The sequence below is a fragment of the Pithys albifrons genome, chromosome 3, assembly GCF_047495875.1.
Source record: "Pithys albifrons albifrons isolate INPA30051 chromosome 3, PitAlb_v1, whole genome shotgun sequence".
Lineage (NCBI taxonomy): Eukaryota > Metazoa > Chordata > Aves > Passeriformes > Thamnophilidae > Pithys > Pithys albifrons.
The window spans coordinates 16679587-16692881 of NC_092460.1; the positions used below are offsets into that span (position 1 = coordinate 16679587).

Sequence of the window (13295 nt, forward strand, 5' to 3'; positions counted from 1 at the left end):
CTGTTCCCACGAACACCCCGTCCCCCAGCACTCCCCCCACCCTGCTCTGCCCCTGGGACAGCACCAAGGCCCAGGCAGGGCGTGTTCCCCTGGCAGAGAGACCTCGCTGCAGGTGCTGAATTTGCCCATGGATGGTGTCTCGCTCCACCCCGTGGGTGCCCGAGGGTATGTTCATGGTAGTTCAGCACCTGGAAGTTTCTGGGGACACCCAGGTTGCCTCAGTTGGTGGTGATCATGAGACAGGAAGCCCTGAGAAAATCCCTCCTGCTCCAGCCTTCGTAGTGTAAATCTACCCAAGAGGTCCAGGCTCAGCCATCCCAGAGATAACTGGGACGCAGGATAAGCCCTTTGAGGGACTGTTTTCTTCTGGTCTCTGTATCTGCTCAGTTTGACGCATCACTGGCCCTGGTGCCACCTCCAGCCTCTCTCCACAGCTCACTTCAGGGTCGGGTCCCACACAGGACCTCTCTTGCTGCCTCCCCCCAAACGAGCAGCTCATCCCCTGCCCTGGGTCGGTGGGAGGCAGCAGGATGCAGGCATTCCAGCACAGGTCAGTGCAGGCACTGCAGAGCTGTTTAATTCAGGCCCTGAGGAATCAGACTCCTGTCTCTTGTTTCTTTCTGCCTTTACACTCAGGTCCCTCTTTGTCTCCACTTGTTGCTTGTCATTCTCCTGTGCCCCCCAGGCCTGCGATTATCCAAAGTGCTCAATCTGGCCCCATAAATCTGCGCTGCCAGCACTGCTCCCCTCCCTGCAGGACATGTTCTGGCCTGCCAGCCCCACCACAGCCCTCCTATCCCAGGAAACACCTTGAGCAGGCACCTGGGATTTGCAACAGGGAGCTGCAGAAGGGGGCCAGGACCCCCAGCCCTCTCCATGGGCTGGGCAATGCTGCCAATGGACTTTGCTCCCGGCAAGCTGAGCTGCAACAGCACAAACGCACAGAGGGAGGAGAGATGATATCACAACCTGGCTTTGTGTGAGCTATTTGGGGCCTTTAATTATTATTATTATTATTATTTTTCTTTCCCGTTCCTCCAGCTCTGAACAATGCCCATCCCGGTGGGGCCGCAGTTCACACCATTGTGTGGGGCTGCCCTGCCGCAGGAAGGGGCAGATCTTTATCACTCTGGACTGACCAGGAGTGAGCTCATGTCGGGGGAGGAAAGCAAGGAGCACCTCACCATGCACCTAGCCCCAACCCCTGCATTTGGGGGAGACCCCAGGTGCTGGTTTAGCTCCACCAGCCAGCACGAGCCCATTCAAACCAGCCTTGTCCCACCCTGTTCTGCAGGGCCACCAACCAGCAGAAACACACCTCAGCTGCGGTGCAGCCCTCACGAAATGTGCTGGGACTGCCTTCTGCCTGTCCCTTCTCCTACCTGGGCACAGTGACAGGGGTGGCATCAGTGCCTCTCCCATGTTTACTCAGGAACAGGTCTAACCTGCCCACAACTGTTTGCTTTTCTCCCTGACCCTGTCCAGCTCTAAAACTCTGGCTGGGGTTGTGGGGAACAGAGGGGAAGTGGGGAGTTGCACCCAGGCACTGTCGAGTGAGTCCTGGTGCCAAGGGAAGATAGGAAGGCGCCCTGTCCTCCAGGGTATGCCCTGGGTGGCACAGCATGGTTCCAGCTGCCCTGACACAGCGGGTAACAGGGCTCATCCTGGACACAGAGGCTTTTTGGGGTGATGCTCAGTTTTTCTCCTCATAAGAGCAGACATCATCTTCCCCAGGCTCTGTGCTGGCATGGAAAGATCTTGGAGCCATCAGCCGCTCCCTGCAGTGCCACACTCAGCCCCTTTATTCACAGAGGAAGACAGCCAGCTCCTGAGGTGACAGCACAGTGGTGCCACCATGCCTGCTGAGCCCTGACTCACCACTCATGGACCATGGCCACCACCTGCCATAGCACCCAGCAGGAGCAATGGGGGGCCAATGCAATCCCACCTCACCACTCATTTTGGAGGTGACCCTGCAGCCACCAAGGGTGACGGGGACCTGCCTATCCACTCCATCCAGAGGGACCAGGCCGGCAGCACTGCTAGGACAGGAGGTCCCTGGGGCTGCCAGCAGCATGGGGAGCCGGTGCTCACCCATGGCCACCCCATGTTCATCACCCTGCTCTCTCTAAGTGGCTGGCACCTGCCGGGGCACACGGTTCCTCTCACTGTGGGGTTTGGCCACCCGTCCCTTTTTGCCCACATCCACACCGGCCAGGGCCAGCTTGGCCTGGGCCAGCTTGCCCTTGCGGTGGTGGGGGCGGCTGCCGCACCAGAGGCGGGCACAGTACTCCTCCACCCGCCGCAGGTTTTGGGAGCTGATGAGGTGCATGATGTCCTTGAACCAGGTTTTGGGAGCCTGTGGTGCCACGCGGGGCTCGGAGCAGAGCAGGCGCAGGGGCTCGTCCCCCCGCTCCCGGGGAAAGGTGTGTGCCAGCTGCTCGCCAGCAATCACCTCCAGGACTGTCTTGGCCACGGTCTGGGTGAAGCCGTGCTCCAGAGTTTTGCAGTAGTAGGTGCCAGCATCCTGCCGGTGCAGCTTACGGAAGAGCAGCCCATGCTCCGTCTGCAGGATCCGCTCGTCTGTCTTCACCTGTCAACCACCACGGGGTTGAGGGGGTCCAGGTCCAGCCCTCCATCCTCCAGTATCCCCACAAGGGGAACAGGTGCAGGGGGAGCCTCACCTCATCTCGCTGCTCGTCAGGGGGCCTCTGGACAAACCACTGGACAGTGGCCTGTGGGGACCGGGGCACACACTCCAGGAAGGTGCTGTTGTCCTCCGCCCCGTAAAGCACCTTCTCCTCAACATTCTCAAAATCATCCACTGAGGCAAAGACAGGCACAGGCTCACTGGGAGGGCAGAGCCAGGCTTCCCCCTGCCCCGCTGCCAGGCCCCCTGGGTCACTGTAATTTCAGCCCCCTTCTCTCCCTGGGGACAAACCCCAGCCCCAGCAACACCCACCTTCGCTTGGGGCACCCCTTGGTCTATGGGACAGGGAAATGAGGGTTCCCCGACCCACCCGGATGGCAGCAAGCCCTTCTCTGTGCTGAGGGCTGTGGATGTCAGGACATTGTGGGGCACCTGGAGGAGCCCCTCAGCCCGATAGTCCCCCCAGTCTCTCACCAGTCAGGTTCTGCTCCAGACACTGGTGTGCAGGGTTACCATGATGGGTGTCCTGGCGGCGATAGCGGCGCTTGCCAGAGGGCTGGTAGTGGGTGCAGGCAGTGCCATCCCAGGTGCAGTAGGGATCTCTGGCCAGGCAGCATTCGGCACAATCTGAGCCATAGGATGCACACCGGTGCAGCCGTACCTGGGCCACCCCCAGGCTGGAGCCCACGTAGAGCATTTGCTGAGGGGACAGCACCAAGGTGGTGATGTTGGCAGCCCCCATGGGCACAGTACCGTGGGACCCAGTCTGAGCCCCCCCAGGGCAAGCACCATGTGGCTTTGAGAGGCTGGTGACCACATCTCAGCCTCCAGCCCTGTAGCCAAGCTGTATCTGTACTCACACGCTTGACAGAGATCTCCATCTGGGTGATGGGCACAGGCACCTGCAGAGGAGAGAGGATGTCAGGCTGGCTGAACGTCACCACAGACAGGCTCATTCAGAGCTACCAGGGCTTGAGAGGGCATCAGGAATGTTATGGGAAAGGTGAAAACACCGCCAGCCACCCTCTGCCCTCACAGCCATGAGACATCCCAGTGCCCAATGTTGCGGTGAGAGCCCTGAATCTCCATACCCATGTGTTTCCCCAACCTGAGCTCATCCCACTGCCCTTTCCCTTGCAAGTGGGGCAGCAAATGTCACCTTAAAAATCTGCAGCTCCTCCAGGATGACTTCCTCGGTCGTGGCTGAGGTTTTCTGCAGAACCACCACCTTCAGCACTGAGCCGGCATCTGGGGGCCAAGGAGGATGGAGGTGTGAGCACCTGCCATCACACAGCCCGGAAGTGTGGCAGCCCCAGCACTGGGGCTCCTTCCTGCACGCTGATCCTGTTGCTCACCTGTCCCAAGGAAGAGGATGTTGTGCTGTCCATCCTCGGCCTCCACCCGGTCCACCACGATCTGGCGCAGCCGGTGTGGCAGGTCGGTCTTCACCAGGAGGGGCTGGTGATGCTGGGGGTACACGGGCTTGTACATGAGGGGGTGAGCGCGGGCGAAGTGCAGCACCTCATCGGGGAAGTCCTTGGTGCTGCCGTACTGCCGCCGTGGCTGGTTGGTGGTCTTGCTGGGACACTGTGGGGATGAGAGGGGCCCAGCTCAGCCCAGCCACACCAGCACCCATCCCTCCTTCCCCCTTCATCTCCCCTCCCAGGTGGTTTGGGCCCTTCCTTGCCTTCCAATTTGGAATCAATCTTCTCCAACCCTGTGCCGACCTTGTTTCCCAGCTGACTGGGGTGAAGCCTAGCCCAGCAGGTGAGAAGATGGGGGATGGCCCCACCATCACCCCAAAAGAGCAGCTGGAGGAGTGGAGAGGGCCTGTAGCTGCAGGGGGTCACTCACCACACCCGGCCGTGGGTAGGGCACCCTGCCCTCGTAGGCACCCCACTGGTGGTGGGGGCTCTCCTGGTGGGCGAAGGGCCCGTTGAAGACCTCACGGATGTCGGCCATGTGGTAAACACAGACGGCAGAGCCCCGGAATACATGGCTGAAAGAGGACAGAGAATGGGATGAGCCATTGGTGCCCATGGCAGTGGGGCTTATGGGAGCACCACCAGACCAGAGCCACCCTTGGTGACAGTGACAAGGCAGGTCATGGGTGGCTGCAGCTGGATGTTCCCAGAGGCTGGAGATGGACCACCCACCTGACAGTGCTAAAGAGGGCATAGATCTCTGGGCTCTTCCTATCCTTCGTCCTCAATAGGAAGACATCCTCTGGAGATGAAAGCATGGGGTTTCTCCTGGAATCCCAGGAGTTTCCCAAAACCACCAGCTAAGGGACTATCCCTGGTGAGGTACAGCTCCAGACATCCCTTACCCAGTTCATCAAAGTAGGTGTCGATGCCACCAGGGCCAGGAACAGAGCACACCAGACGGGCTTTGTTGAAGGTACTCCACTTGTTGACCAGCACCCTCTGCCCACCAGCATCATTCTGCAGGGACAGGAAGCATCAGGGTGACTGCTGTGACTTGGTGCATCTCTGTCCCCCATGGTCCCCACCAGCATCTTACCACACAGACACGCCCCACACGGCTGACAAGGGTGTGCTCCTTGCTGTCTGCCTCCACCACCTTCTCCGTGAAGAAGAAGTAGGTTTTGTCATTGTCCCGGTCATCGTTGTCTGGTACCAAGTGGGCTGCCACAAATTTGGGGTCTACAAGCAAGAGCCAGCCACATGACATGGGGGAAGAGTGCAGCCACCACCTCCAGCCCCACACCACACTGGGGATGAATCCCAGCCAGGAGGATCCCCAGACCTTGTTGTCCGAGTGCCTTTCCCTGTTCATATCTAGCATTAGGGATGCTGCATGGACCATGGCCACTGCCAGGCTCATGGTCCATGGCATTAGCCCAGTTAGGGGGGAGGAGAAGCTGTTACCATGGAGTAGGCGCTGGTCCACCTCGGTGCGCAGGGTGGAGCGGGTCCCCATGCTGCGGAACACACCAGGATCGCGTCCCAGAAAATCCGCGGTGAGGCCAGCGTACAGCTCCCCGCCTGCAAAAACACCCAGCTGGCTGACACAGGGACCACCCCTGGCCTGCACCCCAGAGGTTCCCAGACCCCAAGGAAGACAACTCACCGATGACAGTGCTGGCAAAAGCATGGCCGGGCTCGTGTGGGCACCTGCCCCGGCCGGTCTCCACGCTGGTGGGGTCCAAGCTGAAGGTGTGCTGGGGATAGGGAGCAGGCAGGTGAGCCCTGGGCTGTGCCTGGGCATGCAGGACCTGGCTCTGGTCCTTGCCAAGGTCACGGGCACTTGGCTGCAAGCATCCTCAGCACCAGCACACCCAAAGGGACTGTCTGGAAATGGGACTCAGGCTTTTTAAGGCAAGATTGATCCTATGAGGGTGTGCAAAAGTTGGAGGGACTTGCCAGCCCCACTGCTTGCCTGTCAGCCTTGTCAGTCATCATGGTACAGGCAGGGCTCCTGCTGCCCATGTAGTGCTGGGGTGTGAGGAGGAAACAGGGGGCCCTGCCATTCCATCCCAGCCAACTTAATTTACAAGCAATGAGCTGGGAAAGAAGGAAATGCCACCCACGCCTCAGCCCCTGGCAGGACAACAACCCCTGGGGACATGTCTAGAAAGAGGATAGCAGCCCAGACAGGGAGGTGAGCCAGGGAACAAGGTAGCAGAAGCACTAAGTAACAATAGTGAGCTGCTTCCTGACACTGTCCCCCCTCAGTATTTAGGATGGGGCAAACACCACATCCAGTCCCAAGGCCACCCAGGAGGGAGGCAGGTGATGGGGTGTCCTGCCATGGATGCTCAGGATGGGCACTCTGCACGGTGCTGCCCTACCTCTCCACGGGGCCCAACATAGACAAAGGCACAGACAGGGTGGAAGGCGCCTGTTCCGCAGGCCAGCAAGTGTGTCCGGTTGTAGGGATGCAGCACACGGACATAGTTGGCACAGTCAGTCTGGGGGGACAGAAGGAGAGAGGAAGGGTCACAGGATATTGTGCTTTGCCCACCCCCAGCTCCCCGCCTCTGCCAGGGGCCCTAGGATGTGCCAGCTCCCTGCCTTCAGCCTAGTGCCAGGGGTGCGAGACGGCAGCCTGTACCCAGTGACAGGGTTTGCATGGACTTCATCTGGGTGGTCCCCAGCCCATTTCAAAAGGACAGCGCTTTTTGCTGGTGCTCCTGCCACCAAGAGCATCCCAGGGAAACCACATGGGATCCAGCCATCACCGGAGCATCTCCTGTCCATGGACACCTGTGCATTCACCCTGTCACACAGCCCACACCAGGGGAGCAAGGTCACCTGCCCAGCAAGCTCCAAACCGAGCTCCAAACCCCTGGCGCCCAGGACATGACCAGATGCAGGGATGTCCTTTCCCATCATGTTCTTGCACACGCCAGGGATGAAATAAAAGGAGGAAACAGCAGAGACAGAGACCCACAGGTGTCCTGGGCTGCCTCTAGAACAGCCCTGATTGTTGCTGTCTGGAATCGTCCCCTTTTGTGGTGGACAGTAGCAGTGACATTCCCAGGGCTGAAGACCTGCCACCTGTGAGCTCGCGCATTCTCTACTGGCAGTTCCCACTGGAAAAGGGCTCCCAGACTTCTCCACCGTTTTCTCGGCGGATCCCACTCGCCAGCGCCAGCCCTGCCTGCCCCCACTGAGTGTCCCCTCCCTCCCCCGCTGGCGGGACGCGAGGCCCCTCACCGGCTGGGAACACCGCTGCCGAGCCGCCCCAGGGGTTCCCAGTCTCCTGCTGTTTATTTTCCCTTTGCAAAGAGGCTCTAAAATAGCAAGTGAAAAAAAATATATGTTCAAGAAAAATAAAAAGTTGAGCCTGCCCTGGCTTGGATCTGTTGGTAAGAGCTTGTAAAATAAACACACAGAGAAGGATGGGGACTCCCGGGAGCAATCTGTCTGGGTTGGGGGAGCCTTGGGGACTTTCTCCCTGCCATAGTCGTGCTTCATATCGAGGCAGGGGGATGCAAAGAGCAATACAGTTTGGGGAGCAAGGTCACTGAACCTGAATAAATTACGGATTTCCCACCATTGGGGACAGTCGGGATAGGCAAGACAGTGTTACTGGAGTCTGGAGCACAGCATGGGGGTTGTGGTGCCTCTCAGCTTGGGTCCCAGAGCCCGGCTACCCCTGCCCACTCACTGTAGCCACACTGGGGCACAGTGGCCATGGTTCTGTGGCCACGGGGCTGAGCAGAGCCATGAAGACAGGATTTCCAGAGCCTGGAGTGAGCCTCTTGCATGGCCAGGCTTGGCTGCTGACCCCCGACTCAGCTCCCCTCGTGGTCTGCCCTGGCATTACTGGCCCGTGAAACCCATGGGGCCAACTGCCAGCAGGATGACACAGCACAGTCACAGTGCAGTGGCAGCCATGTGGCACAAGGGGACCCAGGGCAGGGCATGCATGCAGAGGCACTCACCCCTGGGTCCTTCCCTTTCCGAAAACACTCCTCCGTCTGTCCCGGGAGGGGTGGCCAGTAGATCTGAAACACAAAGGACCTGTTGGAGCAGGGAGTGGTGACAGCAGAAATTCAGCCTTGCAAATCTGTGTCCCCAGGCATGGTGAGAGGGACAGAAAGAGGGATCATGGCTCCCCAAAGCCCACCTAGCCCAGGGCAACCCCAGGCAGGACCCTTCCTCCTGGGGAAAGGCACCCCAGCAATCACAGCCCACAGCCAGACTGCATTTGGGTGGTCATGCTGGGAATGGCTGGAGCTGGCCTGGAAGGGGGTGGGCTTGTGCGTAGCCTGGGGAAAGGGTATTGGGGGACAGCATGAGTGATGGAGCCCATGCCCCTACAGCCTTTGGTGGCTCTCAGACCAAGGGCAGCTTGGGTACACAAGCCCTTGACCCCATCGCAGTGACCCAACACGCCAAGGGACACTTCATTTCCTCCTCCCCTTTCTTCAGCTAAAAATAACCCTGAATCTTGTTTAAAAAGCAGCAAGTCAAAGTGAAGAGGGTGAAGGACCACCCAGCACCATTACTCTAGTCTGTCACCTCTCCCACCGAGGAGCCCTGGCACAGCTCGTTGCAATGATGGATGCCTTTAGTTCCTTGCCTCTGCAGACTTTCAGCTCAGTATTTGGCCCATGAAGGGGGTGTCCAGGTGGGGATGGGCAACACTCACTTTCCCAATGGCAGTTTTTAGAAGAGTGGGGTCCAAAACACTGCTTAGCACCCAGGAATCACTGGTGGGCTGCACCACCAGTCTCCTAGGCTGCTGCTTGTAATTGCTGGCTAGTTGCCCTCCAAGCACCACAGCCAGATCACACTTGCCAGGCTCTGAAAGTTTTCAGAATCATTTTTGGGGCACTTGAGATGGGTCTTGTTGCAGGGTGACTTTGTCTGGCTCAGTTGGGCACCATCTGCTCAGAGGAGCATGGAGTTCACAGGGACAGAGACCCCCTGGGAGCTCAGCAGGCCCCAGCTCACCTCCTTGGCATCAGCACTGGCCCCATCCAGGAGCAGGGAGTAGAGCACATCCTTTCCCCCAATGAAGAGCCGATCACGGTACTCATCCAAGTAGAGGGAGCGGAAGCCCAGGAAGCCTCGATGACCGAAGAAGAGGACAGAGCGGTTGGTGCTCAAAAGCTCTGCTCAGAAGAAAAGGAAGCATCAGGAGAAGCCATCCCAGCCCCAAAGGTCCCTTCAAGCTGCTGCTTACAAGTATCACAGAGCCATCCTGGAGCCAGAAGAGCTGCTCCCAGCCACTCTGGATGGCAGCATCCATCTCCATCCCTCCCCAGAGTCACAGGCATCCTGGCCTCATCCTGGCCTCAACCTGGCTGGAGTGCTGCTCTCCCTGCCAGTCAAGGACAAAATTGCAGAGCCAATTGGTAGTGGGGTCCCAGGCAAGGCTGCTGCCCCCAGCAAGATTTGGCCAAACCTCTTCAGACTCCTACCACAGCTGTGCCGCGGTGAGCTCTGCTGTGCCATCAACCCCAGGCTGAGTTCAAGCACAGCCACAAGGGTGGTGAGACCGGATACAGGGTGGGCAGAAAACAGGTCCTGTCCCTGCCGGGTGCCAGCCAAGGACACAATAGCAGGCACCCAGCCAGTGCCATGGCACACAAAGCCTGCTGCTGCCACTGCCACCACACCTCACTGGCAGGGAGGTTTCCTCCACAGCACAGCATGGGGATGGTACTCAGGCAGAGGCACTGGCATGGGGATTCTGCATCCCTGGGATGGATGTCACATCCCAAAGCAACAGGGTCTCATATCAAGGACCCCAAAGCAGGTCCAAGCCTGAATCTTGTGGAATGCCAAGGAGACCCTCATGGTAATGACATTGCGGGGGAAGTGGCAGGACTGGTGGGAAATGACTTTCAGGGTCAGCAAGCCGTCATAGTGGCACCCACACAGCTGCCACAGAGGGACAGAGCAAGAGGGAACGTCTCAGCTTCACGGGGCTCTGAAAACCTATCTCAGAGACTGCCCTGAACCCAGGCTAGGACACTGTGACCGCCAGACAGAGGAGGAGGAGGAGGACAAAGCACTATTGATGAGCACAGCCATGTCCCCAAACACCCTCCAGCCTGGAAGACTGCCAGCTGCTGCTGCTGACCCCAGGGAAACCCCCAGCATGAGCAACCCCCACACATGACCCCATGAGAGGGGAGGTGGTGCTGGGACAAGCCCAGTTGCCTGCAGCCCAGGACACTGTGGTACCAAGTCCTGCTCTTGCTGAGGGGCCATTTTTCACCTCCAGCAAGGAGGTGGCCAGCAGTACAATGCCCCCATCCTGGTGGGAAATGCATCTACTGGGGCCTGCAAGGGAGAGAAGGTCCAGCCCTGGAGGGGGACAATGGCCACCTCCATCCCATCACACACAGCTCCCGTCCCTGACAAGTTGCTCAAGAGCAGTCCCAGTGCCCTGACTGGTGATGCCAGTGACATGGAAGGATACTGCCCCAGTGACTCCATCCTCATTCCTGTGCCTGCAAACAGAGCTGGTACCAGGCACTGGTGGCCCCTCCACCCCGTCTCCCTGGGGGTATCCTCATCCCTGTGTCCTCATAGCATCTCTGGTCCTCCCGTATCGCCTGGTCCAGCACAGGAAAACACTGTCGTCTCCTTCTATTCTTGCCCAGCAATAATATTTTCCCAGCTCAGAATAACACCGGCAAAGTCGTCAGGCTCTTTTTATTGTTTCAGGCGAGGCTTCCCTTTCTCCCCCAGACCTGGCAAATTCCTCCTGCGCCTCGGGTTACACCAGCCCAGGGAGCCTTCCTCTTCCCTCGGCTTCATCTCCCCAGGGAGCAGCCCCCTGCTATGCCCCATCCGGCCATGGGACCCCTTTACTTCAGGGTGGGGGTCCCACAGGAGCTACCCCCCAAGTGGAGGGACAGGATGGAGCTGTGTTGCAATGCTCCTGGTCTACATAGCAGCAAAATGCTCTTTTCTCCTCTTACATAAGTCACTGCTGGAAGTCAAAACAAAAGGAAAAGAGTGGCTTGAAGTGTGAGGGAGAGCTGGGGACATGGCCACTCCTGCACCCACAGGACAATGCCTGTCCCTGTCACCCCACAAATGCTACCCCGCAGCCAGAGCCGCTGGCCACGCAGAGCCCAGACTGAGGAGCTGCGCACAAACAGCTTCAGCTCACCCCTTTCATCTCAGAGGCTCTAAAGACTTTACTTGAAATTTTCATTTTCTTTTTCTCTGCCCTGGGGAGAAGGCGGTGGCAGAATTTGTTTCATGGGAAATTTCAATTTCTGTTTCCAATTTGGAAGACGAATGGAATAATCAGTTTAGGAAGAAAAAAATTAGCTTCCAAAGGTGGCTCCTCCCCGTGAGAGGCTGAGGAGCGGCCCCCCACCCTCCTCCCCCGGCCCTGGGGAGCCCCTCACACCTGGGGAATGGCCCGCAATGGCCGGACTTTGTGCTGGAGTTGGATCAGACACAGTGCCAGACCTTGAGTCCCACGACCCAGCCCTGCTGGGACTGCAAACCTCCTCATCCTGCTGCCAAGCCCAGCCTGAGGATGACGGATCCTATTACAGGGCACAGCCGGGAGCCACCCTAGGTGCATGCTGCCTCCCAGAGTAAGCAGGGGCCACTGGGTGCCTCAGTTTCCCCTTCAGCAAGAAGGCAGCCCCTGGAGTCGCCTGCTGTGCCCCACGACAGAGCCAGCCTTGGGAACCCCCAGAGCAGTCAGCACAGGAGCAGACTTTTCCCTGGCACGAGGAAAAGGCTCTGCAGCTCCTGGGACTCTCCAAGCGCTGGGCTGCTCAAGCCTTTCCCCTCTCTGCAGAGGAGGAAGATATGCATTATATAATTTATTTTATGTTAGTTTTTTACGAGCAGGTTCATTGCTTTGAGGCCAGAAGGAGACTGGGGCGCCCAAGGCTCTTGTCAAGTTTGGTCAGAGCAGCCCGTGGATTAGGCTGGCAGAGCAGGGGATGTGGCGAGCCAGAGCAGCATCACAGGCAGAGTTTTAATTAAAACGAAACACTGCCCCCGCAGCCCCCCGAGGGGCTCCGCCACTCCGGCACCCGCACATCAGCACGGCGGGGCTGAGGGTGCTCGCCGGGGACACCCGTCGCAGCCGAGGGCAGGATGCTGAGCACTCACCCACGGGGGTGCCCACGCCGGGGGACCACCCACACGCCGCAGCACCCACCCAACACACATGGCAGAGCGTGCCGGGGCCGGAACAGCGCCGTGCCTCAGTTTCCCCGCACTCGACTGAGAGACAATCCCTCGTGGGAAGGGGCGAGGCTGCCGCGGAGCCCAGCGGCACATCCCCTCTCCCCATCACCCGGGTCCCCCCTTCCTCGTCCTTCTCCTCGGGGGCCCCCCACGTCCCGCGTGGGGAACGGAGGAGTTCCGGGCAGCCACCCACCGAAACCCCAGCCCAACCCGAGCCCCCAGCGCAAGGTGCCCACCAACTTTCCCCCAAAATAAACCCGCACTCCGGGCGCAGCGCCCGCAGCTAAGGCTCCCCAAGCCCCCGCCCAGCCTCTGAAAAGAGGACCCTGAGGACAACCCTCCGTGGGCAGCCCCCCCCCGTCCCGCAGCAGGTGCCCCCTGCCCGGCTCACCGCGGTAGGACAGGCGGAGCCGGGGCACGCTGTGTCCCGCCGCCCCCAGCCAGCACAGCGACAGTGACACCACCAACGCCACCACCGCCCGCATCCCGCCGCCGCGCCCGGGGTCGCCGGTGGCATCGAGCTTTTATGGGACTGACATCCGACCGCCCCCGGCCCGCCCCGGCCCGCCCCGGCCCGGCCCCGCCATCTCATTCCCAGGGGCGGCGGGGATGTGCGTGAGGACGGCCCCATCGCCTGGAGAGACCCCGAGAACTCCGCACATCCTCAAAGTGATCCCCGCCACCAGCGTTTTAGGCTTTACTGCAGCTCCCTACCCCAAAAAAGTGACCCTGCCAGCCCCTCCAGCTCGTTCCTGAGCATGGGGAGCAAGGGAGGGAAGCTGGCGTCTCCCAGCCTTGCCCTCCTGGGGGAGCAGGAGAGAGCACCCAGACCTGCCCCCCAAGAAGGATGCTGAGCGTGGAGTCATCTCCAAGCACCAGCAAGCACTCAGCTGTCAGGTCCCATCGCAGTGCCAGGCAAGCTGGAGACTGCAGGACAGTTGGGGAAAGGGGCTGAGCAGGATTGAGGGAGGTATGGGGTGCCACATGCAGCCTTG

The 13295-nt window shown here is 59.6% G+C and overlaps 1 protein-coding gene across 2 annotated transcripts; it reads right to left on the reverse strand.

Moving 5' to 3' along the window:
• Positions 1-980: 980 nt before the first annotated feature.
• SEMA3G (semaphorin 3G) lies at positions 981-13087 on the reverse strand. Of its 2 annotated transcripts, none has more exons than XM_071550695.1 (16): positions 13015-13087; positions 9079-9239; positions 8064-8126; positions 6465-6584; positions 5744-5834; positions 5542-5658; positions 5174-5316; positions 4980-5094; positions 4807-4876; positions 4505-4649; positions 4006-4237; positions 3810-3898; positions 3511-3552; positions 3125-3350; positions 2685-2824; positions 981-2593 (listed from the first exon to the last, which is right to left on the reverse strand). In XM_071550695.1, exons 1-16 carry the CDS (start codon positions 13058-13060, stop codon positions 2129-2131), a joined length of 2265 nt encoding a protein of 754 aa, XP_071406796.1. In that variant the 5' UTR covers positions 13061-13087; the 3' UTR covers positions 981-2128. The 2 variants fall into 2 exon arrangements, with proteins under 2 accessions (XP_071406796.1, XP_071406795.1); XM_071550694.1 differs by lacking the exon at positions 13015-13087 and adding an exon at positions 12692-12796.
• Positions 13088-13295: the final 208 nt, after the last annotated feature.